A 27,895-nucleotide genomic window follows, 5' to 3' on the forward strand; every position below is an offset into this window, starting at 1 on the left:
GGCCTTCCTTGACCTTGGCTTGTCCAGACTGTCTTTTGAGTTGTTTGTCCAGATTTTCCAAGCACCTGATTGCCTTCATTAAATCCCTTTCCACGTGGAAGCCCGAGTGGTTTCTGTTTGTGACCATATCCCAAGTGATTTATGCATGCACCCTTGTGTGGGAGTACGGGAAATGAGGGAAGTCAGGGAGAAAGTGCTAGGAGCCAAATCAAGAGCAAATAGTCGAAGAAATGTTCAGGTAGGGGACGAGGTGAGACCATGAAGGGTGATGAGTGCCAGACAGTCAGACTTGACGTGCTGGGGAAAAAGGAAGCCAGCTGAATATGATGACAAGGGCCACATTTTAGGGCAACCCATGGTGGCATGTATGGGACAAATTAGGATGAGGGCAACAGAAAGGAGGCAGTATCAATAGAAGTGCCCTAGAATGGGGAAACGGGAAAGTACAGAAAAGGGTGCATCTGACAGGTGTGTTGGAAGAAAAAGTAGGATATTTTGGTATATTGTAATTAAGGACTTAATAGTGGCTGCCATTTATGAAGTTATGATTAATTATGCATCAGGTGACCTGCTAGGTTCTTTACTTATATTTGTTATAATCCTGCAAGGCCAAAACCATCTACATTTACAAAGAAGAAAACCAGGTTCTAGGAATATTCTTTGATAGGCTCAAGGTCAATCAGCCAGGGACATGAGCCAGAACTTGAGCTCTCTTCTGATGCCCTTCACAGTGCACATTCATCCCACCAAACTGGGCTGCTTTTCTTCCCACTCCAGGCCTTTTAACAACATAAACGGCCATGCTCCATCCTCACCTGGTAAGAGGCAGTGGCAGATCATCAAAAGAGTAGAGCCTCTGTCCCCCTGACATGAAGCTCTAAGAGGGAATGACCAGTCAAATCCAAATTGACGGATATTCTGTAAAACAATTGGCCTGGTCTCCTTAAAAAAAAGTCAGTGTTATAAAAGACCAAAAAACAAAAAAGACTGAAATACTCTTTGAGATGAAAAGAGACTCAAGAGACTTGACAAGTAAATGCAGTAAGTGATCCTGGGTTGAATCCTGAATCAAAGAAAAAAAAAATACTATAAGAAACATTTTGTAAACAATTGGGAAAATAAACCAGATATCATTAAATGGTAATGTATTAATGTGAAATTTCCCAAGTGTAATCATTGTATTATGGTTCTGTGGGAAAATGCCCTTGTTTCTTGGGAGATAAACTGAAATATTTAGAAGTAAATCAACACAATGTTCCCAAGTATTCTCAGATGGATTAGCAAAATTAGTTAGGTAGCTGGGTAAGGTAGGTAGACAGAGAATGCAGAGGTGGCAGAATGCTAACAATTAAAGGGTCGAGGGGTGTTACTATACTATGCTTGCAATCTTTCCATAGTCTGAAATTTTTCAAAATAAAAATTTGAGGGGAAAAAGACCGGGCGCAGTGGCTCACGCTTGTAATCCCAGCACTTTGGGAGGCCGAGGCGGGCAGATCACGAGGTCAGGAGATCAAGACCACAGTGAAACCCCGTCTCTACTAAAAAATACAAAAAAAAAAATTAGCCGGGCGTGGTGGCGGGCGCATGTAGTCCCAGCTACTTGGAGAGGCTGAGGCAGGAGAATGGCGTGAACCCAGGAGGCGGAGCTTGCAGTGAGCCGAGATCGCGCCACTGCACTCCAGCCTGGGCGACAGAGTGAGACTCCGTCTCAAAAAAAAAAAAAAAAAAAAAAATTTGAGGGGAAAAAAACTTAAATGTATCCATTGCCCCACCCCTGCAAGAGAGAGAAAGAAAAAAAGAGGAAGGCCTTTAAGTAGAACATGACTGAGTTTACAACAAAGCATCTGCCATTTCCTAGCCGTGGGACCTCTGAGCCCTCAGCTGGAGAAGTGTGCAGTAATGCCAACCCACTGTGCTTCTGTGGGGGTGATGTCAGACACAATCGGTGTGAAGCCCGGAGCTCAGCATCTAGCACAGTGTTCTCACTGTTCATATTTGTTCTCTTCCCTTCCTCCTTCCTAATCCCCATTCCATCTGCAGAATCCATTAAACTGGGCACTGAGGGAGATTAGCTCAGGATAAATAAGAAGAACTATGGACCCTGCAGGGCACACAATGGAGACGTGATGCCCCTGCAGGGACACTGACTGCAGCCTGCCTGCCTAACCTGTGATGCAGGCTGGCCGATCCTCTGAATGTCAGACTTTTGGCTGGGGACATCGACCAGCCAAAAGTCAGAAATGCCTCCATCCCAGATTTTGTCACCCACAACTTGCTGGTTCATATCACAGGTGAGAACTCAGACACTAACCAGAGTTTCTCAAAGTGGGGTCCTCGGCCCGTCGGCAACAGAATCGGCTGTGGCTCGGATTCCTGAGCCCCACTCAGCTCTGTTGAGTCGGCTTCCCTGGAGTGGCCATGGGAGTGTCTATGATAACACGGATGTCTATGTGGCTCTGAGGCACAGTCGAGTCTGAGTGCCCCTGACCTGCACTGTGGCTGTGGGAGATGTGCTACCTTACTGCAAAAAACTGGTCCACTGGAGGAGTAAATTCCTGTGGTGAGTGCCTAATAATAATATGCAAAGGCTATACCTACCACAAAACCGTCAATAGGAGCAAACAGAAATACAAATCGACTTGTACATAAAATAAAACTGGGCCAGGCGTGGTGGCTCACGCCTGTAATTCCAGAACTTTGGGAGGCCAAGGTGGGTGGATCATCTGAGGTCAGGAGTTCAAGACAAGTATGGCCAACATGGTGAAACCCCATCTCTACTAAAAATACAAAAATTAGTCGGGCGTGGTGGTAGGCACCTGTAATCCCAGCTACTCTGGAGGCTGCGGCAGGAGAATCGCTTGAACCCGGGAGGTAGAGGTTGCAGTGAGCCAAGATCGTGCCATTGCACTCCAGCCTGGGCAACAAGAGCGAAACTCCGCCTCAAGAAAAAAAAAAGATAAAAGGAGGCTTACGAAGAAAGCAGTGCTTCTCTGTGGCCTGTGCCAGCTCCTGACTCAAAGCGTGCAAATGAGACGCTGCCCAGCCTTGGAGTGAGGAGGTCCATAGTCTACAGCCCCCAAACAATCACTGTCTGCATCTTAAGACTGAAAGGATCAGAGAGGGCTCGAAGGCCCGGGCAGAAGGAGCCCCTCCACCCACCATGACTCTGGAAAACTGCAAAAACCAACAGTTCTCTCCTTCAGACATTTGCAATATGCAGTGATTCTACAGTATCTTGTAAACCCTAAGAGATTCAGAAATCCTAATGATGAGATGCTCACTGAGATTCTGCTCCAGATCTGCCAGTGCCTCTCTGCACTGTGTCCAGCAGCCTCAGAGGACTCTGTGGGGATGGATGCTCTGTCAGATGCCACTTAGGTGAAGGAAGATGACAGCAGTCATCTGGGTTCCCTGAGGGCCCTGAAAGAGCTTGTTAGTGGATGTTTGGTTTGGAAGGTTACTGAGCTCCTTCTTCTCTCTTCCAGCCCAAGAGATCAGACCATTTGGCCAGGAACATTCCCTTCCAACCCTGAGAATCCTCCATGCCAAGCTAGCTCCTGCTCAGGGCAGGCATCTCCCCACAGGGTCTGAGTTATTTTAGGAGACTTGATATCCCACACTCAGCCCTAGGGAGGGGAAGAAAAGGACAGACAATTGGGCGGTATCCACCCCCATCCCCAGACTGAGAAAGACGACAGACGGCCATTTGCAACTTTAACTCTTTCTTGGCTCTGGCAAAGACCAATGCATCCCACTTAGCGAAGCCTCAGATGGCAGCGTGGTAACCATTTCAATTCGAGAAAAAAAAAAATAACAAAGTGTAGCGGGAGAAAATTATGCATGGAAAGTGACTTTTAAAAATTGCCTTTAAATATTACAGCCAAAGTGAGAGGCTGGAAATTGCATCAGAACATTTTTTGGTGTGGTTTAACACTGAAGAAATCAACCATTTTCCCAACTGCAGGGCGTCAAGTAACATTTCATCTTTTCAGGAACACCAAAGTTTAGTTTGAAAATGAGGAAAATTGGATTAAACTCTTCAGATTTAGGGTGTTTTCCTGGCACCCTGGCACATGAAGCCACTAACAAGTAAACCCAGGTAAGTTTAATCTTGGTGGTTTCAATGTTTAATGCCTTTATGTCCTTTTTTTTTTTTTTTTTTTTTTAGACAGGGTCTCACTCTGTCACCCAGGCCAGGCTGGAGTGCAGTGGCACAATCATGGCTCACAGCAGCCTCGACCTCCTGGGCTCAAGCAATCCTCCCACCTCAGCCTCCCAAGTAGCTGGGACCACAGGCACACGCCACCATGCCTGGCTAATATTTTATTTTGTATTTTTTGTAGAGATGGGGTTTTGCCATGTTGCCCAGGCTGGTCTCGAACTCCCGGACTCAAGCAATCCACCCACCTTGGCCTCCCAAAGTGCTGGGATTATAGGCATAAGCCATAATGCCTGGTACGTCTTTTGTTTCAATTGTTACAGTCAGTGTACAAAGCCCAGGTCCAGGAGCTGGGTGGATCTAACATCTGGACTGCTGTGCACAGACAGGATGCTCTGCAGGAGGATGTGGGAGGGAAGGAGAGATGGACACAGCCAGCAGGAGAGTCTGCAATGATTCTACAATGATAAAGGTGCCCTTTTGCACGTGGTGGTGTGGTTTAAGGCCAGAGATAATAACTGAGATTTAAGAACTGTGACTTGGTGGATGTCTATTGGATTCAATTCCATACACAGTCACTGGGGCTAACACTTGACAGGCACTCAGCCACCCACTGGGGTGGACAGAAGTAAATAATGCACAGCCCCTGCTGCCTGCTCTCCAGACCTCTCTCAAGAAGAGGAGAATCACACATCCTGGGCACCTGGTAATCCCAAAGCTAATCCCCCACAGAAGAAAACCTAAAGGTGCTGGTGGGCACGTAGTATTTAAGTCCTCTTCAGTTGCAGAAAAACACTGCTGTGTTCTTGATCACCACTTGCTTCTAAAGCAAAGCAAGCACAGCCTTCCTGCTCCATTCTGACACCTGCCTCCTCCAGTCTGCCCCAGTTCTGGCCTGACCTGAGGCAGAAGCTCCCAGCAGAAGCAAGGTCTGACCACCCACCCAGCCCTGCAGATATCCGCAGATATTCTCTCTCTGCCGGCACCCTTAGAACATGGGGACTTGGCACCTGGCTGACCTGTGATGTCCTCTGACCAGGCCTGATTTCCTTTCTCCCCACATTCACTTCCTCCTTGCCTACAAGCTCCATAGGTCCTTCTGCCATACCTTCAGGCTATCTGACCCAGACCTTTCTGCCCCTACATGCCCCTGTGTACTTCTGACTCTTATTGGCCTAACTTGTCCTGTTGCCAATAAGCCCCAGGTTCCAGTGGTGGCCTTCAAGACAGCTATCAGTCTGACGTCTGGGACTGAAAAAGCCACTGCACTCAGTGGATTTGCAGCCTCCATCATTTATGCTGCACTTGCCAGATGGCAGGCAGTTTGACCATTAAGATGCATCGCTGCAAAGCAATTCAACTCATTTGCTCTCTTAGCACCCACCTGTAGATCAGGGCCCTGTGTACACAGCCCCTTGAGTAAGGTCACCAGAGAAAATATAGAGCATTCAGTTATACTTGGATTTCTGGTAAATAAATAAGAATTAGCTATAAGTATGTCCCAACTATTGCATGGATGTCCTTTGTTGTTGTTGTTTTTGAGACAGTCTCCCTCTGTCACTCAAGCTGGAGTGCAGTGGCACAATCATGTCTCACTGCAGCCTCAACCTCCAAGGCTCAAGTGATCCTCCCATCTCAGCCTCTTGAATGGTTGGGACTACAGGCTTGCACAACCATGTCCGGCTAATTTTTTTTTTTTAATTTTTTTTTTTTAGAAAGAGTCTTGCTCTGTCGTCACCCAGGATGGAGTGCATGGTACAATCTTGGCGCACTGCAACCTCCACCTCTGGGTTCAAGCGATTCTCCTGCCTCAGCCTCCCGAGTAGCTGGGGTTACAGATACCCACCACCACGCCTGGCTAATTTTTGTGTTTTTAGTAAAGACGGGATTTCACCATGTTGGACAGGCTGGTCTTGAACTCCTGACCTCAAGCGATCTGCCTGCCTCAGATTCCCAAAGTGCTGGGATTACAGGCATGAGCGCCCAGCATAATTTTATTTTTTTGTAGAAATCAGGTCTCACTATGTTGCCCAGGGTGGTCTCCAATTCCCGGACTCAAGCAATCCTCTCTGCCCTGGCTTTCCGAAGTGCTAGGCATAAGCCACCATGCCCAGCCTGTTTTGTTTTTTCTAAATATGGTAGCCCTATCTTAAGGCACCTCTACTATCCTGAATGGAAAACAATGATCTGCTAGCTCCCATTTTACAAACAGGGAAAGTGTAGCCCCAGAGGTCACAGAGGATGTCAGGTAAGAACTCAGGAGTCTTGACCCCAGACTAGAACTCTTTGCTTCCATTACACTTAACTTTGCTAAACGCATGTACCCTCTTCTTGCTAGAAGGCGACTGTCAGTTGCCTGGAGGTGATTTCAAAGGGGTCACTGAGGTCATAATTTATGACCTCTCTGCTCCACCCCATCCTCACCTCTACCCCGCTTTCTATTGCTGTAGGTATCACAGAGGCTATCCTGGGTTATGGCCATTCTGGGGCCATATCATTAATGGCCACCTCAGGGAGGAAGTGGGCTGTAAGTGGCAGGGTCAGAGACAGCTGTGAGTGACAGCCCATAATTGGGTAACACAAGGACAAGTGGGATTTGAAACAGGCAAACACCGGGCAAAGCATGTTGGGAGAGGCCCACTTAATTCACAGAGACACTTGGAATTAGCTGTAAATTCTCTGGGAAGAGATCAAGGCAGCGGCATAAACTGCTCAATTAAACTGTCGGCTCAATGCTCAGTGCGTGGTAATGGTCAAAACACAGACTTTAATCTAGACATAGAGGATTATTTCTCGACCCATAATGAGATTCCTAAGATTAGTTGTACCTGATGTGGAGAGAACAACAGCTGGCTCAGTGACACTGGGGACACGCTTGCATGTCAGCAGGACTGAGACTCATGTGGAAGCGGCTAACTGGATGCCACAACTTTCCTGGAGCCCCCTCCGGATGCCAGGAAGGCAGAGATGAGTCATGTTCTGCTTCCTCCATTTAAGAGATCTGGGAACAGAACCCCAGAATGCATGTGCTTCAAAAGTACAGCAAGTCAAAACAGTATGGCTCTGGCATAAAAACAGACGTATAGACCAACGGAAAGAATAGAGCCCAGAAATAAACCCGAGCATATATGGTCAACTAATTTTCAACATGGGCACCAAGAACACACAACGGGGAAAGGACAGTCTTTTCAATAAATGATGTTGGGAAAATTGGATTTTCACATGGAAAATAATAAAATTGGACCCTGACCTTACACCAGACACAAAAATCAACTCAATATAAATCGAAGACCTAAATGAAAGACCCAAAGCTGTATAACTCCTAGAAGAAAACACGAAAGAAAAGCTCCTTGACACTGGCCTTGGCAATGATTTTTTTGGGGTATCACACCAAAAGCATAGGCAATGAAAGCAAAAACAAACAAGCGGAACTACATCAAGTTAAAAAGCTTCTGCATAACAAAGGAAACAGTCAACAAAATGAATCGGCAGCCTACAGATTGGGAGGAAACATTTGCAAACCACATATCTGATAAGGGATTAATATTTAAAAGATGCAAGAAACTCATACAACTCAATAGCAAAAGGGTTTTTTGTTTTGTTTTGAGATGGAGTCTAGCTCTGTCACCCAGATTGGAGTGCAGTGGCACAAGCTCGGATCACTGCAACCTCTGCCTCCCGGGTTCAAGCAATTCTCTGCCTCAGCCTCCCGAGCAGCTGGGATTACAGGCGCCCGCCACGCCCGGCTACTTTTCTGTATTTTCAGTAGAGATGGGGTTTCACCATCTTGGCCAGGCTGGTCTCGAACTCCTGACCTTGTGATCCACCTGCCTCGGCCTCCCAAAGTGCTGGGATTACAGGTGTGAGCCACCGCGCCCGGCTTTTAACTATTAAATAACTCAATTTAAAAATGGGCAAAGGGCCGGGCGCAGTGGCTCATGCCTGTAATCCCAGCAGTTCAGTAGGCCAAAGCAGGCGGATCACCAAGGTCAGGCATTCAAGACCAGCCTGGTCAGCATGGTGAAACCTCGTCTCTACTAAAAATACAAATATTAGCCGGGTGTGGTAGCAGGTGCCTGTGATCCCAGCTACTTGGGAGGCTGAGGCAGGATAATTGCTTGAACCTGGGAGGCAGAGGTTGTAGTGAGCTGAGATCACACCACTGCACTCCAGCCTGGGTGACAAAGCATGACTCCATCTCCAAAAAAAAAAAATAAATTAAATTAAAATGGGCAAAGGACCTAAATAGAAATTTTTCCAACAAAGACATAAAAAATGGCCAACATATATAGGAAAGGTGCTCAATATCAGTAATCAACAGGGAAATGCAAATTAAAACCACAATGAGATACCACCTCCCACCTCTTAGGAGGGCTATTATCAAAGAGACAAGAGATAACAAGTGCGGGTGAGGGTGTGGAGAAAAGGGAACCTCTGCACACTGTTGATAGGAATGCAAATTAGTGCAGGCATTATGGAAAACAGTATGGAGGTTCCTCAAAAAAAGTTAAAACTAGAACTGCCATATGACCCAGTAAACTCTCTTCTGGGTATATACCCAAAGAAAATGAAATCAGCACTTCATAGAGATGGTTAACCTCCCTTGCAGCAGCTTTCACAATAGCCAAGATACAGAATTAACCCAACATTCACTCAATGGATGAATGGGTTAAAAAATTGTGGTGGATACTCCATTTAGTCTGATGTGATTATTACACATTGCAGGCCTGTACTAAAATATCTCATGTCCCCCATAAATACATACACTTACTATGTACCCATTAAAATAAAAAATATGCTGAGTGCAGTGGCTGACGCCTATAATCCCAGCACTTTGGGAGGCCAAGGTGGGCAGATCACTTGAGCCTAGAAGTTCGAAACCAGCCTGGACAACATGGCAAAAACATTACAAAAGTCTCTACAAAAAACTTAAAAGTTGGCCTGGCATGGTGGCACACAACTGTAGTCCCAGCTACGCAGGACGCTGAGGTGAGAGGATCACTTGATGCTGGGAGGTTGTGGCTGCAGTGAGCCAAGATCATGCCACTGCACTCCAGCCTGGGGGGCAGGGCAAGACCCTGTCTCAAAAATAAATTAAAAATTAAAAAAAATGTATGTACACACAATAAGATACTATTCCAGCTTCAGAAAAGGAGATACTGCCATTTGTGATGACATGGATTAATCTGGAAGATGTTCTACTAAATAAGTCAGATACAGAAAGACAAATACTGTTTGACCTCGCTCGTATGTGGAATGTTTTTAGAGAAAGTTGAATACATAGAAACAAGAGAGGGGAATGGTAGTTACTAGAACAGGGGAGAGGACAAGATGGGGGAGAATGGGGAGATGTAGGTCAAAAGGTACAGATATGCAGAAAAAATAAGTTTAGAGCTGTAATGTACAGCATGAGGACTAAAGTTAATAATATTGCATTGGATACTGAATATTTGCCAAGACAGTAGATATTAGGTGCTCTTACTGTGTCCGGAATTGGTGGGTTCTTGGTCTCACTGACTTTAAGAATGAACCCCCGAACCCTCGCGTTGAGTGTTACAGTTCTTAAAGGCGGTGCGCGTCCGGAGTTTGTTCTTTCTGATGTTCGACCTGTTCAGAGTTTTTTCCTTCTGGTGGGTTCGTGGTCTCGCTGGCTCAGGAGTGAAGCTGCAGACCTTCGGGGCGAGTGTTACAGCTCTTAAGGCGGCCCGTCTGGAGTTCTGGAGTTGTTTGTTCCTCCCAGTGGATTCGTGGTCTCACTGGCTTACAGCAGTGAAGCTGCAAACCTTCACAGCAAGTGTTACAGCTCATAAAGGCAGTGTGCACCCAAAGAGCAAGCAGTAGCAAGATTTATTGCAAAGAGCAAAAGAACAAAGAAAAGAAGCTGACGCCATAGCAGTTGCTACTGCAGGCTCAGGCAGCCTGCTTTTATTCTCTTATCTGGCCCCACCCACATCCTGCTGATTGGTCCATTTTACAGAGAGCCGATTGGTCCATTTTACAGAGAGCTGATTGGTCCGTTTTGACAGGACGCTGATTGGTGCATTTACAATCCCTGAGCTAGACACAAAAGTTTTCCATGTCCCCACTAGATTAGCTAGATACAGAATGTCACACAAAGGTTCTCCAAGTCCCCACCAGAGTAGCTAGATACAGTGTCCACTGGTGCATTCACAAACCCTGAGTTAGACACAGGGTGCTGATTGGTGTGTTTACAAACATTGAGCTAGATACAGAGTGCCGATTGGTGTATTTACAATCCCTTAGCTAGACATAAAGGTTCCCCACCAGACTCAGGGGCCCAGTTGGCTTCACCCAATGGATCCCATACCGGGGCCACAGGTGGAGCTGCCTGCTAATCCCTCGCCGTGCACCCACACTCCTCAGCCCTTGGGTGGTGGATGGGACTGGGCGCCGTGGAGCAGGGGGCGGCGCCCGTCAGGGAGGCTCGGCGGCCCAGGAGCCTACGGCGGCGGGGGAGGCTCAGCCATGGCTGGCTGCAGGTCACGAGCCCTGCCCTGCGGGGAAGCAGCTAAGGCCAGGCGAGAAGTGGAGCACAGCAGCTGCTGGCCCAGGTGCTAAGCCCCTCACTGCTCGGGGCTGGCGGGCCGGCTGGCTGCTCCGAGTGCTGGCCCGCCGAACCCACGCCCACCCGGAACTCACGCTGGCCCGCAAGCGCCACGCGCAGCCCCGGTTCCCGCTGGCGCCTTTCCCTCCACACCTCCCCGCAAACTGAGGGAGCCGGCTCCAGCCTCAGCCAGCCCAGGAAGGGGCTCCCACAGTGCAGCGGCAGGCTGAAGTGCTCCTCAAGTGCCGCCAAAGTGGTAGCCCAGGCAGAGGAGGTGCCGAGAGCGAGCGAGGGCTGCGAGGACTGCCAGCACGCTGTCACCTCTCATTACCACACACACACAAAAAGGTCACTATGTGAGATGATAGGTTAACTTGCTTAATTTGACTGTAGAAATTATTTCACTATGTATATGTATATCAAAACATCATGTTGTACATCTTACATATATATATTTTAAAACATAGTAAGTCTGACATGCTCCTACCTTCAGGCCAAGGCTAGCAAGCTGAAGTGGACAAAGATGTCCCACTGTTACCTTCTGTTCTTCCACCCTCCACGATATCAATTGCTTCCATCCACTCATTCATTCAACAAATAGTCATAATGTGCCTACTATGACTACAGGCACTGTTCTGGACACTGGAGGTACGCAGTAAACAAAAAGGCAAAGATCTCTTTCCTGCTGTGGGGCAAGACAAAGAATAAACAAGAAATATACGTAAAACATACAGTAGGTGAAATGAGGAAGAGAGTTATCGGGAAAATAAACCGAGGAAGAGGGATGGCAAGTGTTGAGCGGGGACTGCAGTTCTAGACACTGTGCCCAGGGGAGGCCTCACTGAGCATGTGACATTTAAAGTCCTGAAGGAAGGCACAAGTGTGCCTAGAGGCTTCAAAGAACAGCAAAGAGGCAGCCTGGCTGCAGCAGAAGAGAGAGAACAGTATAACAGGAGGTTAGGAGTTTAAGGGGACCAAGTCATATAAGGCCTTATGGGCTACTGTAAGAATTGTGGCATTTCCTGTTACGAAAATCAGGATTCCAGGAGGGATGTGAAGAGAGGAAAGACATAATCACATCCATTTTTAATAGGATCACTGGCTGCTGGGGTGAGATGGAAGCAGGGAAGATGGATAAGAGACTCCCACAATAATCCAGGCAAGAGGTGAAGGAGCCTTGGTCCAGGGTGGTAGCAGTGGAGGGGGTGAGTAGTGGCCAGATTCTGCATATACTTTGCCAACAGGCTGGGTAAAGTAGGAATGAACTAAGGGGTCATGGATGACAGAAGTTTTTGCTTCAGATCTTTACTGAGTTCTAATAACTCCCAAATCTACACCTCCAGCCCAGACTTGTGCCCTGACCCTCACAGCTGTTTATACAGGTAGCTAATGCCAAGTCAACGACCTTCTCCTTCCTGTAGTATCACCTTTCGCTGGGAAGTGGTTGGTCACCACTCACTAAGTGGCCCAAAGGCAAAGACTTGAGAGTCAGGCAGAGTCTGTCCTCTAAAATGACTTAACACCTTTCACTACTTCAACGTTATTTATTCATTCAACAAAAGTACTGAGTGCCTTCTGTGCATTAGCTACTGTTCTCTGCGCCATTTTCTGGTTCCTTAACATTTCTTTAACTGCTCTGCCTAGTTTCTGTCTCTCCCCAAGAAATACATCTTCCACACTGCTTCCCAAATAATCTTTATAAAATGCAGAAAACATAAGGTAATTAATTTCCTTGCTCAAAGACCTTCAATGGCTCCCTATTGCCTACAAGATAAAAAATTCTCCTGAGTTTGATATTCAAAACTCTTCCTGATGGGGTATAGCCTACCTTTCTACCCTTACCCACCATTCCATGCATTCACAGATTCTCAGCTACTCCCACTCCACTTGACAACTCACTATGGCCCAAGTGGCTTACCATATGTTCCTGCTTCTATGCCTTTCATGATGTTGCTCTGTCTCTCTCTGCGTGGAATTCTCTCATCTACTTCTACTATATCATAATGCTACTCACTCTTCAAGGCCCAGACCAGATATCACCTCTACTAAGAACCTACTATGATCTACCCCGCCCCATAATTAAAATCTCCCTTCCCCATAGCCCCATAGTTCTTTGTCCATTGTTCTGTCTTGCACTTCTCTCATCTTGCCTTGTATAATTATTGGTGACAGACTGTGGTCCAGATCATCTCTGCATCCTACAGGGCCTGGTTCACAGACAGGGGACCAACGTTAACATTCAATGGACAGAACTGAATAATGTTATCTAAAAGAAGTAGATGAGGCCGGGTGTGGTGGCTCACGCATGTAATCCCAGCACTTTGGGAAGCCAAGGTGGGCGGATCACCTGAGGCTGGGAGTTCCTGACCAGCCTGACCAACATGGAGAAACCCCATCTTTACTAAAAATACAAAATTAGCCCAGCATGGTGGCGCATGCCTGTAATCCCAGCTACTCAGGGGGATGAGGCAGGGGAATCACTTGAATCCAGGAGGCGGAGGTTGTGTTGAGCCAACATCACCCCGTTGCACTCTAGCCTGGGCAACAAGAGCGAAACTCTGTCTCAAAAAAAAAAAAAAAAAAAAAAAAAGGCCAGGTGCTGTGGCTCACACCTGTAATCCCAGCACTTTGGGAGGCTGAGGCAGGTACGTCACAAGGTCAGGAGATCGAGACCATCCTGGCTAACATGGTGAAACCCCGTCTCTGCTAAAAAAATTACAAAAAAATTAGCCAGGTGTGGTGGCAGGGGCCTGCAGTCCAGCCACTCGGGAGGCTGAGGCAGGAGAATGGCGTGAACCTGGGAGGCAGAGCTTGCAGTGAACAGAGGTCGCGCCACTGCACTCCAGCCTGGGTGACAGAGCCAGACTCTGTCTCAAAAAAAAAAAAAAAAAGAAGAAGAAGAAGAAGAAGTAGATGAGTCTGTTGGGTTGGTGGTGGCACTATTTTTCTGGACCTGTACAAGTGGCACAGCCGTCCTCCAGATACTGGAAGGAGGTGCAGCAAAGGAGACACCATGCCCCTGGCAGCTTGAGGAGTTCTTGGTCTAAAGTGAGAAGCTGAGATAGAACAGAAACAGAAACAAGGCCATACTCAACCCTTCTAATAAGAAAACTAGGGTGGGACTGGAGGAGGACATGAAAAGCAAAAATTCCAAAAATGATGGGCATAGTTTACAGCATCAGATAATGTTGAGTTTGTGATGTCAAGAGACTGGGGACCAATCTTAGCTGTGCCTCTTGATTTAATCTCTTCCCTTCACTGGTCCCAGTTTGCCCTCTGTAAAATGGAGTGGCTGGATCTCTGAAAAGAGAGTCTGTCCAGCTGTTACGTCCTATAGTGCTCTAATACTTCTCCTACAAGTGTTTGTCTTCCTAAACCATTTGGCAAAGTCCTTAGGAAGCTTTTTCTATTTCCCTTCAGAATGATTATTTCGGACTCTGAGTCTTGGATGGTTGTCTCTACAAGCTCCCAAAGGAAAACACCCATGTGGTTTTTGCCTGCTTGAGGTAAATACCACCTTAGGCCAGCTACCCCATCTGTAAACTGGAAATAACACCAGATTGCAGGGATGTTGAGGAGGGTTAATTATATACAGAGTGTCTAAGGGTTGAGCAGATACACAAGTGCTCTGGAAGTTCTTGGCATAATACTATAGCATTACAATAATTCTGGCTTGCAAATTATACCCCAGCAGAGGTATCACATGGGAAAGTGGATCCGACTCTATGGACTGCTGAAAGTGACATGGAAAAAATAAGTTATGAAATATAACTTCTCTTCCTGAACCTTTGGAAAAGGCAGAGATAACCCTTCCATGTGCAAGACACATGCAGGGAGTGAGCTTCCAGATTCCGGAGAGGACTTTCTTGTCTCAGGTGGCCTGGCCTATTGCCAGGATCTGAGCCCAGAAGTAGAAATGGGAAGGAAGGGAGCTGGGGAGGATTTGTGGTTGGATGAAAGGTGGGGCTTAAAACAAGGATGTCCTTGCCTTTCAGGTTTTCTACTGGGGCCTCCTTATATGCAAGATAATTAAGTGCCAATGCGACAGAGAAGTAATTTAAAGGGTAACGGAAATACTTAAGTCTAGGTATATTCAAAATAAACATCCTAGCCAGGTCAACTTCTGGGTTCTCTCTGCATGCCCCAGAACACACACACACACATACACACACACACACACACACACACCCCTTAGATCATTTCCTGTGAAATGCTAAGTAAATAGATCTCAGGCAATGAAGAGGCTCTGTAGTTGGTGATAGTATCTGCGACTGTGAGACGTCACATAGTGGGTTTGGAAAATTCAATTGGCCACAGAGGATGACAGTTTTGTCTGACCAAGGAGGGAAAGGGCAAATAGCTTGATTCTGGAATAACAAATTTGAAGTCAATTCCACTTTACCACTGTGTATGCCTGAGCAGAGGGAGGTCAGCTTCAGGATAAGACCAAGTTCAAGTCCTGCTTCTATCACTTCTGTGCTGTGGCCTCAGGCATGAGTCTGGGTGGGTTACAGAGAGGAAGCAGTAACAGCTCTCAGGCCTTCCCTGTCCAAGTGTCTCAGATTGAGAGTTTGACCTCCACTTCCGGCGTGGCCAGACTATGATGTGATCAAAAGAGCCCCTGGCCTTGCTGTCTGCCCTCACAGTTCCCGCTGTTACTACAGGATACAGGAAAAACAGACTCCCCCAAAGCGCATCTATAATAGACAGACAGCAAATGCAGATTATTGATTTCAGCTATTGTTTTAGTAAATCAACATTCTTAGAGAATTTCTCAGCTCTCAGGTTCCCACATCTTAGAGTTAAGTCACATTTTGGGGCTTGCCCAGGCAAATTCAAAGCAGCACCAGGCCCTAGTGGTAGCTACTTCAGCTTTAGGTAGCATTTCCCTCTCAACAGGGGGCATGCCACCTCCCCTGGGTGCAGATCCCAGGAAAAGTTACACTGACCAAATTGGGCCACTCCTTGGGCCTGTTTCCTCAATTTTGGTTAATAATCAAAGGATGATCTGAAATCGCAAAGAAGAGACTCTTGGAAAAGACATAATTATGGTGCCACCCGACTTAGGAACTGGCATCCAAGTCCACCTGTGTGACTTTCCTCTGGGCCTCAGTTTCTCCATCTGTAAAATGAGGTCCTGTATGTATTTTTTGAGAATCTCGCTCTGTCGCCCAGGCTGGAGTGAAGTGGTGTGATCTCGGTTCACTGCAACCTCTGCCTCCCGGTTTCAAGCAATTCTCTGCCTCAGCCTCCCGAGTAGCTGGGATTACAGGTACCCGCCACCACACCCGGCTAATTTTTGTATTTTTAGTAGAGACGGGCTTCACCATCTTGGCCAGGCTGGTATTAAACTCCTGACCTCGTGATCCACCCGCCTCGGCCTCCCAAAGTGCTGGGATTACAGGCGTGAGCCACCGCACGCGGCTGAGGTCCTGTATTAAATGGAGACTTGCCAGCTCCTACAACATAAGGCATTAAATGTTCCCACAACTTGCTCCGCCGGGCTGGCAGTGAACAGGGCTAACGCCTCGACTTCCTCAGAGGTGAAAAGGTAAGCAAACATTCCGACCTCCCCTAGCCTTGCTCTCGGATTGGTGCTGGGCCCGGCTCCCACCGCCTATCCCGGCCACGTCCGTCATCTGGACTGCTAATACACTCATTAGCATAAAGATTCCTCCGAACACCTGGCACACGGGGCTGAACCGGAGTCTGTCCCTTTAAGGAAAAGAGGGACAGCCACTCTGTCCCTAAAGGCACTCGGCACTGCATTTCCTCCACACGGGCCACGCTGTAAACTAGATAGGTTCCGTGTTAATCCACCCTCCCTCCTCAATCCCGACAGGGGGATCCCTGGAGTGAACAACGCGCAGGGTCCCGGGGGACTGCGGAAAGGTTTGGCCTCTGCGCGTAGCAGGCTCCTCCTGGCAACCTCTCGCCCGAGGCGGCGGCGAGCTGCAAGCTAGGTGGAGCCGGCTGCGCGGCGGGACCCCAGCGCCCTGGGGCACGACCCTGGTGCTGGCGCCAGGGCGGCCGCGGGAGGTGGCGCGTGCAAGAGCGGAGAGGTGCGCCCACCCGGGCCCCGGGCGCGAGGGGGGCGGGGCTTGGGCCGCCGCCCGGGGCCAGGCTCGCGGGGGTGGGCGGTGCTGGGTCTGCGGGGGCGGGCGAGGGGCGGGGCGCGCGCGCGGGCTCCGAGAGGGCGGGGCGGCGGCGCGGGGCGGGCTCTGGCGGCCTGAGTGTCACACACGCGGCGGCTCGGGAGGCGGAGGCAGTGGCAGCGACAGGCGCCGCCGGGACGGGCACGGGCGCGCGGGCGCCGGCTGCCTCCCTCCGTCGCTCGCTGTCTCTCCCGGCCGCATTCTCCTCCGCTGCGGGGCCGAGCTCGCCCCAGCGCTCGCAGGAAGGAAGAAGGGAGCCAAGGACGCCGAGAAGTTCCCGCGGCAGCCGCGGATCCCGGCCAAGGCGGAGGCTGCGGCTCCGACGGGGCAGGAGCGCGATCCACGGCGGGGGGCGTACGGCCACAGGGTCCGCGGCGTGGAGCGCTCGGACCTTCCGCTCTCCCCCGGGCCGTGGGCCGGGACCCCATGAGACGCGCCCACGAGGGGCGCGAGAGCCCTAGCTCGGGCGGCGCTAGGCGGAGGGCGGTGCTGCAGCTGCTGGAACCAGAGAGCTGCCGGCAGGAGGCGGCGGCGGCGAGAACTTGAACTTGGCGTCGGGAGCGGGCGCCCCGGACGCCCCCCGCCGGGGCCGGGGCGCCGAGGGACCTGCGCCGCAGCGCTGCCCCCCGAATGGCCGCGGCGGCGGACCGGGCTCCCGCGCCGCGGCCCTAGGCGGCCTCTCGCCATGGCCAAGTGGCTAAACAAGTACTTCAGCTTGGGCAACAGCAAGACCAAGAGCCCCCCGCAGCCGCCGCGGCCAGACTACCGCGAGCAGCGGCGCCGGGGCGAGCGGCCCTCGCAGCCCCCCCAAGCCGTGCCGCAGGCCTCCTCTGCCGCCTCGGCGTCCTGCGGTCCGGCCACTGCCTCCTGCTTCTCGGCCTCTTCGGGCTCGCTGCCCGACGACAGCGGCAGCACCAGCGACCTCATCCGCGCCTACCGCGCGCAGAAGGAGCGAGACTTCGAGGACCCCTACAACGGGCCTGGCTCGTCGCTGCGCAAACTGCGCGCCATGTGCCGCCTGGACTACTGCGGCGGCAGCGGGGAGCCAGGCGGGGTCCAGCGCGCCTTCTCGGCCTCGTCCGCGTCGGGCGCGGCGGGCTGTTGCTGCGCCTCCTCGGGCGCGGGGGCCGCCGCGTCCTCGTCCTCGTCCTCCGGCTCTCCGCACCTCTACCGCAGCAGCAGCGAGCGGCGGCCCGCCACGCCGGCCGAGGTGCGCTACATCTCCCCCAAGCACCGCCTCATCAAAGTGGAGAGCGCAGCGGGCGGTGGGGCCGGGGACCTCCTGGGGGGCGCCTGCGCGGGCGGCCGCACCTGGAGCCCGACGGCCTGCGGAGGCAAGAAACTGCTCAACAAGTGCGCCGCCTCAGCCGCGGAGGAGAGCGGGGCCGGCAAGAAGGACAAGGTAAGGTGCCCCTTGGCCTCTTCCCGAGGTTCCAGAGCCACGGTGCGCACGCGGAAACCGAGGTACCCACCGCTGTGGTGTCGAGTCTCTACTTCAGCTTCGGCCTAGGACCCTGGGTCGGGGCTGGCGTGCTTCTTCCCGCTTCTGCCCCCTCCCGCGCCCATTTCCTGGGACCGGCGGCCTCCTGACCCCACCTCTTTCGCCACTGCTCCCAGAACGTCCCCTCTCTGAGCCCACAGCCCGAACGAGAGCGCCCGGCCCAGCCTTGCCCCAGGAAGACGGACCCAGCCAGCCTTTCCGGCTGCCAAGGAGTAAAGTCAGAGTCAGAGCTGTCTAGGACTTCAAAGAGCTTTGACTCCTGACACCCCTTACCCCAGCCTCCACTCCGCTCACGCTGTAGGTGGGGAACTGAGGTCCAGAGCAAGGAAGGGACTCGCCCAATATTACACAGCATTCTTGGTGGCAGATCCGGACCGGCTGTCTCCAGCGTGTATATGTAAATCCCTCGCGGCTGCCCTGCCCGGCCCTGCCCCGCCCCACCCCCAGCTCCAGGTTTCCAAATCCGGGCTGCCTGGTACCGGAGCTGCTCTGGGAACCTCCACGCGTGCTTTTCCGGTTGAAATGCGCTGCCTGCAAGAGAGCTCCTTATCGAACCCGTCAGTTCCTCCCGCTGCGCGCGGGAGGGGGTCAGCCTATCAGGCCCGGCTAGAAGGAGACCCCACCCCTCCTATCCTTACCTGCTTCCTTCCTGACCTCACCTCTACCTCATAAGGTCCCAGGAACACGGGGGGGACTTTGTGACAGCCCCCTTCCTAACGCATTAGGCCATCTAGATCCCTCCCTTTGAAGCAGACGAGTTAATTACAGCCAGACTAGGCCCCCTCCTCCCCCTTCACACTCCCCCCTTCCCCCATAAAATAATACTTGTTCTGTCTACTTCTGGTGGAAGGCAGTGTTTTGATTAACTCTGAGGCCCGGTGGGAGAAGGGCTCCTTCCTTCTCAGCGCCCTGGTGCGTGGCTGTTGTTCTCCCCACCTTCTTCCCCCAAAGGTAAACCTTTGCCCAGGCCTGGGCTGGGGAAGACTGTTAAGAGTCTGAGTTCCTTTTAGACTGAATGTCCAGACAGGAGGGATACAGGCTCTTACCTGCCAGCTGGTGCTTGGAAAGGGATCTTTTTTGTTTGCCAGGAGAGAGGAGGAAGGGAATGTCCCTTCTCTAGTTTTACTGCCTGGTCTCCTCTCCCCGAGGTCCCCAGAATATCCCCTCCCCTGTTTGATCTGCATGGGCAGTCCGTGGAGGATCCCACCTCTCCCTGGAGGCAGTTTGGGGCACGCCTCGGAAGCTTGGACTCTGGGTTTCTAAAGCACCTAGGATGCCACACCTAGATGACGACTAGCTGGGAGCCAGGTGGCTACCTAGGAGCTGCTTTGGGAGAGGGGGCAGATTTCCCTGGGAGCCACCAGGACCCTGGGCTTGTGTTTGATCAGTGAGGGAAACACCAGATAGGCTCGGTGCAGTCTTATGCATAGCTGAAGCTTGGCTTGGTGCAGGCACTGGGGAAACCTGGAGGTCTTGGATATAAAAGGCACGAGAGGGTCACGGCCAACTGCGCTGGACTTTATGCATCCTCCTTGTTACCCTGCAGCCACACCCCACGTGGGCAGATCTCCTTTCTCTTGCACTGCTAGTGGTTCAGAACTTCAGTAAACATTTTTTCCCAGTTACAGTTAAGACTGTTTCAAACACTGAGGAATGATTTGTTTTATAGCCAGGATGTCAAGATGTTTAAGACTTGACTTCTTTTCATCACCAGATATTTCTTACGGGTCTTCTCTGTGTCCTCCCCTGCTGGGTGCTGGAGCAGGGACCCTCTGCAGTGAATGCTATGACAGAGGCCATAGTGGCGTGATGGTGATGAGTGCTATGATAAGACCTTGTGTTACAAGGTTACAGGAGGGATGAAGGGCAAGGGAGAGGTTGGGGGATGTGGCATCAAGGAGTGCACCTTGGAGGCAGGGCCATTATTGTGAGGCAGGGGTGGTCACCATCGTTGGCTGGAGAAGAGCCCTGTGCTTCAGGGAACTGCAGGTGAAGCCCCTTGTGGCTGAAATTGAGAAATTAAGAGTTGGGCAGGGCCTGGATCAGGGAGGACCTTGTAAGCTAAGCACAGAGGGGGCCTGTGAGGGGATTTAGCCGCGAGAGTGTTGTGATCAGATATGGTTTTTTAGAAGGTCTCTCTGGGCTCCTTTTCACCTACCAGGTTGTGACTGTGAGACCTTTGATCTTTTGAGAAGTTGTCCAGATGTTCTTTCTACCCAGGAGGGAGGAGGCAGCCAGGGAGGGTCAGCAGGGCGTTATAGTGCAGCGATCCTCAAACTTTAGTGCACCTAGAGGGCTGGTTACAACAGATTGCTGGGGCCCATCCTGCAGTGTCTGATTGAGCATGCCTGGTGGGGGACCTGAGTGTTCGCATTCCATCATTTCCCAGGTTGAGGGGAAATGGCTGAGGGTCCTGGGACCATGCTTTGAAAACCACTCATGCAACAGTGGCTTCTCCTTAACTGTCCCTCTGGGTCTTCTGGTCAGGGCAGCCTTGGGATGCAGAGACTCTGGATGCCCTTGTTTCTGCCATCTGTGTGTGGCTACCTCCTGATCCTGGGCCAGCACACCTCCACCCCATCAGGCAGTCAGGAAGCAGTTGTTTTCACATTATTTCCAGCCAGACAGCTTTTGGGAGGCCAGGCACACTGTAGATCCAGCCTTCCTTCTGCCCCTCACTCATGGATCCAGGAAAACCCACGTCTGGCACCTCATTTAGCCTTTATCCATTGTTAGAGGCCTCACTCTGTCACCTAGGCTGGAGTGCAGTGGTGCAGTTATGGCTCACTGCAGCCTCAACCTCCCAGGCTTGAGCAATCCTCCCACCCTAGCCTCCTGAGTAACTGGGGCCATGTGCTGTCATGCCTGGCTCATTTTTTTATTTGTGGAGGTGAGGTCTCTCTGTGTTGCCCAGGCTCCTGGGCTCAAGTCATCCTCCCGCCTTGGCCTCCCAAAGTGCTGGGATTACAAGTGAGAACCACAGCACCCTGCCCACTTTTCCATTTAGAATTATTTAGAAGAGAAACTAGCCTTACTCTACTGGTTTCTCCCCTAACATAGCCCACTTTTTCCGGCATTTACTTTGTGCTCAGAGATGTCTTGGTATAAGTGTGAGTGAGGAGGGGAGGTAATGAAGGATGCAGGAGACTTGTCCATGATCTCTGGCCTGAGCCCCTGGAGGAGATTGACAGGAATTTCATCCTTTGTTTCCCAGTGTTTTTATCTTGGAGAATTTGGGAAGATCGTCACCTAGGAGGTGGCTTTGAGCTGGATCTAGAGTTGGAAGTGGAATCTCAGCTCAGGGGAGAGGGTGACTGCACATTGCAGGAGTGCTTATGTGTCAGGGTGTGTATATGTTAAGTGTATACGTGTGTGTGAACATAGACGTGTGTGTATGTGTATAAAATCTCAATGTGGGGCCTGTTCTTGGAAAGCAGCACGTTCATGCAGCTGGGCCTTGTTTGGGGAATGAGAGATGACAATGTGAGTGAGGTAGGGGCTTGAAGTTGGACCCCACAGGGGAGACCTTGAAGGTTGTTGAGCCAGGGGAAGGGATGTACTCAGAGCAATGGTGGAGGGACATCCAGGCTATAAACAGCTGCCAAAATCTGGGGAAAATAGGATCAAGGTTAGGGGACAGTTGTTGTTCTGGTGAGAGACGGTGAGGGCCTGAGCTCCTGGGATGAGAAAACGAAACTGGAATAGGTAGACACAGTATTCCTTCAAGTTGTGCTTTGTAAAAAAAAAAAATGATGACAAAAGAGGCCAGTTACTTTGGTAGGTCTCCTTTTGTGCAGCCAAGCAGGTCTCATCCAGTTATAGTTTCTGCTGAAGTCTTGTTTCTTTTACTATAATTAAATAAATGTTGTTTCCACCATAAGTCAGGAGCATCATGACATCAGTTTTCCCAGGTTTTAAATACATACTAATGTGTACCAACACTTTATGTTTTGTCAGCATCCAGAGTTGAGTTAAATAACACTTTTCCGTAGTTACAGAATAAATAATATCATGTCTAACTTTTTTTTTTTTAAACATTCAGCAAATAGTTTCTAAACTGCCTGCTAGGCAGAGGGAATTCAGAGAGAAGTAAGTGGTGGCTAACTTTCCAAAAAGGAAGCTTCTCAGTTTGCAGTTGAATACCAGCTTCTCCCGGTCTAGTCAGGGAGGCAGATACAACCAGAGAGACGCTATCACAACCCAAGGAATGCCAGAAGTGTGTGCAGAGGGCCGGGAGGGCCTGAACTTGGCTGGGAAGCCAAAGAGGGCCTTCAGGAGAAGGTCGCTCTTGAGCTGAGTGTAGAAGGCTGAGTGGGAATTCCCAAGGCAGGGGAGTGGGGAAGAGGGCTTTTCATGCAGAAGGAATAAAGCAGCCTGTCCCATGGCCTGGAGGCTGGAGAGGATGGCTGGGGGCAGCAGGGCAGGTGTGGCGGGAGACTGCAGAAGGAGGTTGGAGCCCACAAAGGGAAGAAAGTCTCATGTGCCTTCCTGCGGAGTTGTGAATTATCATTTGTCCTGTTTCACATAAAATCATTGATGTAGGGCTTGGTTGAAGCCGGGGTCAAACATGAGTTGTCCGTCATTCCCATTTGATGAACAGCCACATTCTCCAGTTCTTAAAATGTCATTAATGGAAAAGGTCAGGGTCGCACTTGATAGCTGTGGTTTGGCTTGGGACACTTTCCCCTTTGAAGTCCCATCCCCTGAAAGCAGTGTGAGAGAAATGCTGCGTATCAAATCCAGTTTTTCCTGGTTGATTCCCCAGAAGGGAAATACATTCTCCAGGCTTCATAGTAACCACTCAATCGGTCATTTAATCCTCACCGTCCCACTAGGAGAGGCTTGGGTACTGTATTAGCTGTTGCTACATAACAAATCACCCCAAAACGCCGGTGGTTTGATTGTGGGCCATGCTGTCTCTATCGTAGCTCTTCAGCTTTGCCACTGTAGCTTGAAAGCAGCCATAGACAATATGGAAATTAATGGGAACAGCTGTATCCCAAAAAGACTTTATTTACAAAAACAGGCAGCTGGCCTGTGCGCTCTAGCTTCCAACCCCTGCTTTAAACGATAAGGTTTTATTATAGCCACGAGCCTGCATATCTGAGTCATTTTTCTGGTCTCAGTTGGGCTCACTCATGTCTTTGCAGTCACTGGGGGTGGGGTGGGTATGCAGCCCTGCTGATCCTGGCTAGGCTTGCTTACGTGTTTGGTGGGCTGGTTTAGGATGGCCTTGGGCTGCAACAATTCAGCTCTGTTCCGTGTAGTCTCTCCTCCTCCAGCACATGTTCATATGATGGCAGCAGGGTTCCAAGAAAAAGCAGGAGCACATAAGGTCTCTTGAGGTTGGAAACTGGCATGCTGACCCTTCTAAAGCAAATCATAAGACCAGCCACAATTCAAGGAGAGAGGAGGAGCTGCAGTGTCCCATGGCAAAGGGCAGGGATACAGGCAAGCCATTAATTAGGGCCTTCAGTGCCATCATCTACCTTATCCCCATATTCCAGATAAAGAAACTGAGGCTTAGAGAGGTTGATGACTTGCCTAAAGTCACACAGCTGCAAAGTGATAGAGCAAGGATCACACCAGTGCGGTCTTGAGTTCAAAACCTATATGCTTCCTCTATTTTCCGTGGTTTCAATGGAAATAAGCAGTATAAGGCTTGGATATTTACTGGAATATGTGTTACATGTCTCCTCCTCCCCTTTATTTAATGCTACTCTTCTTGCATCCCTCTGCCCTAATTTCTCTGCTTTCAGCCTTTGCTTTAGTGTCCCTAGAAGAGGCCCTAGAGCTGGCTTTTCTGTTTCTCTGTCTCCCATCTGCCTCAGAGTTCCAGAAATGAGATGTTAATGCAGCACTTGAGTTATTTTATAGAGAAATTCTGAGCACAGAGTTGGCACATCCCAAGGGACAGCTGCACAAAACGTGAGTCTTGTAACTGTCATGTCTTCTCATTCTAACACCAAGCATTCCTTCCCTTCAAGGATTCGCCAGGCTGTGTGTGCTCTGTTTGGAGGAAGAGACTGGTGGTACATTGGCCCTGATCAACAAGGAACTTAAGTTTCCTTGAAGGAGATCAGGTGACTGTCCTCTCTAATCTGACAATCTCAGAACATGACTGATTACCCCAGGGCTTAACCCCCGTGACTTGACCCTATCCTCTCTTTGCCCCCAGAGCATTTCTGACCCATAAAAATTAGCTTTAAAAGTCAAATCTGAAACAGCTGTGGTTTCCTCTGATCAGTCAGCAAGGTCTAACTTGCCTGTGGTCAAGCCTTCCCCTGATTAGTTTAGCTTGTGCTGGGAGAGCCCAGAAGTGGTGGCCTGCGGGGAACGGGTAGGTCAGGCTTGGCCCTAGAAAATAAACTGGGACGTGTGACTTTCCAACAGAGCTCGCATGCTGGCTGGCTGACGGCAACACACCCTGTGGCTTTGTGAGGTTGGTTGGTGGTGGCGGTAGGGGTGGTGCGTTTTCTATTTCTTTTTTTTTTTGAGACAGGATCTCACTCCTGTCCCCCATACTGGAGTGAGTGGCACGATTACAGCTCACTGCAGCCTCAACTTCCCAGGCTCAGGCGATTCTCCCACCTCAGCCTCTCAAGTAGCTGGGACTACAGGTACACGCCAGCACACCCAGCTAATGTTTGTATTTTTTTATTGCCCAGGCTGATCTCAAACTCCTGGGCTCAAGTGATCTGTCCGCCTTGGCCTCCCAAAGTGCTGGGATTACAGGTGTGAGCCACTGTGCCCAGAAGGTTGTGCATTTTCCGCAGGACAAAGGTGGTGGTCGTCTCTGACTTCCTAACTTTCATTTGGCCTGTGCTGACTGGGGGATTGTTATATGCAGGCCACCATCAGGAGCTGTGTGGATACAGGGATGAACCAGGGCGTGGATAGTGCCCGCCCCTGAAAAGCTTATCTTTTGGTTGATGACACAGGAACCAAAGTTGAAACCCACATCTGTATGTCAGAATTTATCTGTAAATAAAGTGGTGTGGGTGAGCCAAAAGCCATCTTGGCACAGAGACTGTTCTGGGCAGGGCCTTGATTTCATGGAGCCACAGGAGATGCAGGGTGAGGAGGAGGTATTTGAGTAAAAAAAGTACAATCACTTGAATTAAGGGAGTTTTCCACTACAGTAACAGCTAATGCTTTTATTATACATACTCTGAGCTAGGTGCAGTTCTGTGTGCTTTGTATGTAACTTTACTCCTCACGATAGTCCTTTGAGGTAGCTACTACTGTTGCTACTTCTATTCTCATTTTTACATATGAGGAAACCAAGGCACAGACAGGTTAAGTCACTTGTCTAAGTCAGGTCGGCCGGGCGTGGTGGTTCATTCCTGTAATCCCAGCACTTCCTGTAATCCCAGCACTTTGGGAGGCCGAAGTGGATCACCTAAGGTCAGGAGTTGGAGACCTGGCCAACATGGTGAAACACCGTCTCTATTAAAAATACAAAAATTAGCTTGGCGTGGTGGTACACGCCTGTAATCCCAGCTACTTGGGAGGCTGAGGTGGGAGAATCGCTTGAACCCAGGAGGCAGAGGTTGTAGTGAGCTGAGATTGGGCCACTGCACTCCAGCCTGGGCACCAGAGTGAGACTCTATCTCAATAAAAAAAATAATAATAATAAAGTCAGACAGCCAGTAAGTGGCAGAGATGAGATGTGAAGCCAGATCCAGCGTCTGTTTGTAACCACTGTGCCATACTACCTCAAGCTGCACAATCCCATGCCTGTATTTGCTCTATTGTCTCTGCCTTATTTGTGGCTAGACTTACTCTTTGTAAAATATCCCCTCTGTTGGCATGGTAGAAGTGACTGATTCCAACATTTATGTAAGTATTCCACAGCTTAAAGGGCACTTTCACACCGGTAATTGTTTGCTTCTCAGAGCCACTCTGTGAGGAAGGGGCTGTAATCTCCCTTTTGCAGATAGAGAAACAGAGGCTCATGGGGAGGAGTGCATTCTGCCCTGCCTCACAGCAGAGGCAGAGCTGGTGGCCAGTACGTGCTATGTGTGTTGACCTTGTGTTGAGGCCAGTGCCCTTCGTGCCGGGGTGGTGTGGAGGTGGCGTGGCCGAAGCTGGAGTCTACAGGAAGGGTGACAGCCTGATTGATTTCCGCTTCTTCCCATGTTTTGATTCTGAAAGACTTTGCTGAGACCATTAAGGAGCATCAACAGAGGACCTTGCTTCCACAATGGAATTTTCCTTCCCTTCCTGTTTGGTATTTTCCAGTAATATTTCTATTAATGTTTCACTTTCAGCGGCACTGACTTCCTGAGGGTTTGAGCTTTCCTAACTCCCGAGGCAGGAAGAACTGAATTTTCCTCTAAATCATTCAGTTCCTTTCCATTTTCTCCAAGGGGAGCTGTCTCTGGATTTCCCATTATGCTGTAAAGGAAGGATCTTGGAGGTGGGTCCAGGGGATGGAGAGAGAATTAGAGCCCTAGCGAGTGACTCAGGCCTGGTGTTTTCCAAGCAGCATGTAATACTCCTGGTCAGAAAGGGGCTTCCCATGGCCGAGGAGGGGAGAGTGACTCGACAGGTGGGTGGGTGGGTGGGTGGGGGAAGCGGATCCCCTGGCCCACTGCCGGGCCTTGACTTACGGGCTGGACCCAGAGTTCCCAGCGGGGCTGTGAGAGCCCATGCCAAGTCCTTTCTTCTCATTCATTCATTCATTCATTCAGTAGACATTGTTGAGAGCCTGCTATGTGCTAGGGATTGTTCTGTTTAGGTGCTGGGAATAGAGCCACGAACAAAGCAGATAAGAGTCTATGCTCTCCTGAGCTTGCTCTCTCGTGACAGGAGTCAAGTAAATACAGTTACGTCAGGGATAGGGACTGTGGAGGAAAGTAAACAGGAATGAAGAGGCGAGGGCAAACATTAATTTGGGGTGGGATGCTTTTTATGTGGGTGCTCAGAGAGGGCCTTGCTAAAGGTTGTGATGGCACGAGCCACCCCGCTCTCCGAGGAGGGCATTCCAGGCAGAGGGAAGAGGAACAGTGCAGAAGCCTGAGGCAGTAGCATGCCTGGGTGGTTCAGGGAGCAATGCAGAGATCTACATGACTGAGCGGAGAAGAGGAGGTGTGAAGGCAGCTAAGGGCTGAGAGGTGGGGGGCAGAGGATGTCGGGCCTCACAAGCATTGAAGAGGCCTTCCTCGCTAACCCTGCATGAGATGGGGGCAGCAGAGGGTTCTGAGCAGAGGAGCCAACCACGCATCTGACTTGGGTTTTTAAAGGGTGGCTCTGGAGATTCTAGAGCAGAGAGGGCACCAGCCGGCAGACCACTGGAAGCAGGGCTCTGACAGCAGGTAATGAGAAGAGGGCGGATTCCGGCATGTGGTGAAATTGGGCCTCAGGATTTCCTGACAGAGATGAGGGAGAAGAGCCAGGATGGCTGCAAGGTTTTGGTCCTGAGCAGCCACTGATGAAGTACATTCAGCAGCTGAGGCCTAGGGGTCCAGAGTGCGACACGCCCTGCCCTCTGGGGCCAGGAGGTGCCTGAG

At 50.4% G+C, this 27,895-nt stretch overlaps 2 protein-coding genes across 2 annotated transcripts in view; both read left to right on the plus strand.

Annotated features, from left to right (window-relative positions):
• Positions 1-230: 230 nt before the first annotated feature.
• Positions 231-17,541, plus strand: LOC115836413 (translation initiation factor IF-2-like). The gene is made up of 5 exons (XM_030818381.1): positions 231-238; positions 2,179-2,291; positions 6,610-6,686; positions 16,636-16,786; positions 16,959-17,541. The coding sequence occupies exons 1-5, from the start codon at positions 231-233 to the stop codon at positions 17,423-17,425; spliced, it is 816 nt and encodes a 271-aa protein (XP_030674241.1). The 3' UTR covers positions 17,426-17,541.
• Positions 17,123-27,895, plus strand: part of SHB (SH2 domain containing adaptor protein B) — a 150,774-nt gene continuing 140,001 nt past the window's right edge. Inside the window, exon 1 of the mRNA XM_030817438.1 lies at positions 17,123-18,281. Within this exon, the coding sequence (XP_030673298.1) occupies positions 17,565-18,281 (717 nt within the window). The 5' untranslated portion in view covers positions 17,123-17,564. The remainder of the gene's footprint in view (positions 18,282-27,895) is intronic.

The sequence above is a fragment of the Nomascus leucogenys genome, chromosome 8, assembly GCF_006542625.1.
Source record: "Nomascus leucogenys isolate Asia chromosome 8, Asia_NLE_v1, whole genome shotgun sequence".
NCBI classification, from domain to species: Eukaryota; Metazoa; Chordata; class Mammalia; order Primates; family Hylobatidae; genus Nomascus; species Nomascus leucogenys.

Bases quoted from the DNA above. Each gene is read 5' to 3' on its own strand.
- LOC115836413 (XM_030818381.1), top strand. The intron at 6,687-16,635 runs GTAAGTGGCAGG...CTCTGCGCGTAG, and splicing joins CCTCAGGGAGGAAGTGGGCT to CAGGCTCCTCCTGGCAACCT. The intron at 16,787-16,958 runs GTGCGCCCACCC...TGGCGGCCTGAG, and splicing joins GCGCGTGCAAGAGCGGAGAG to TGTCACACACGCGGCGGCTC.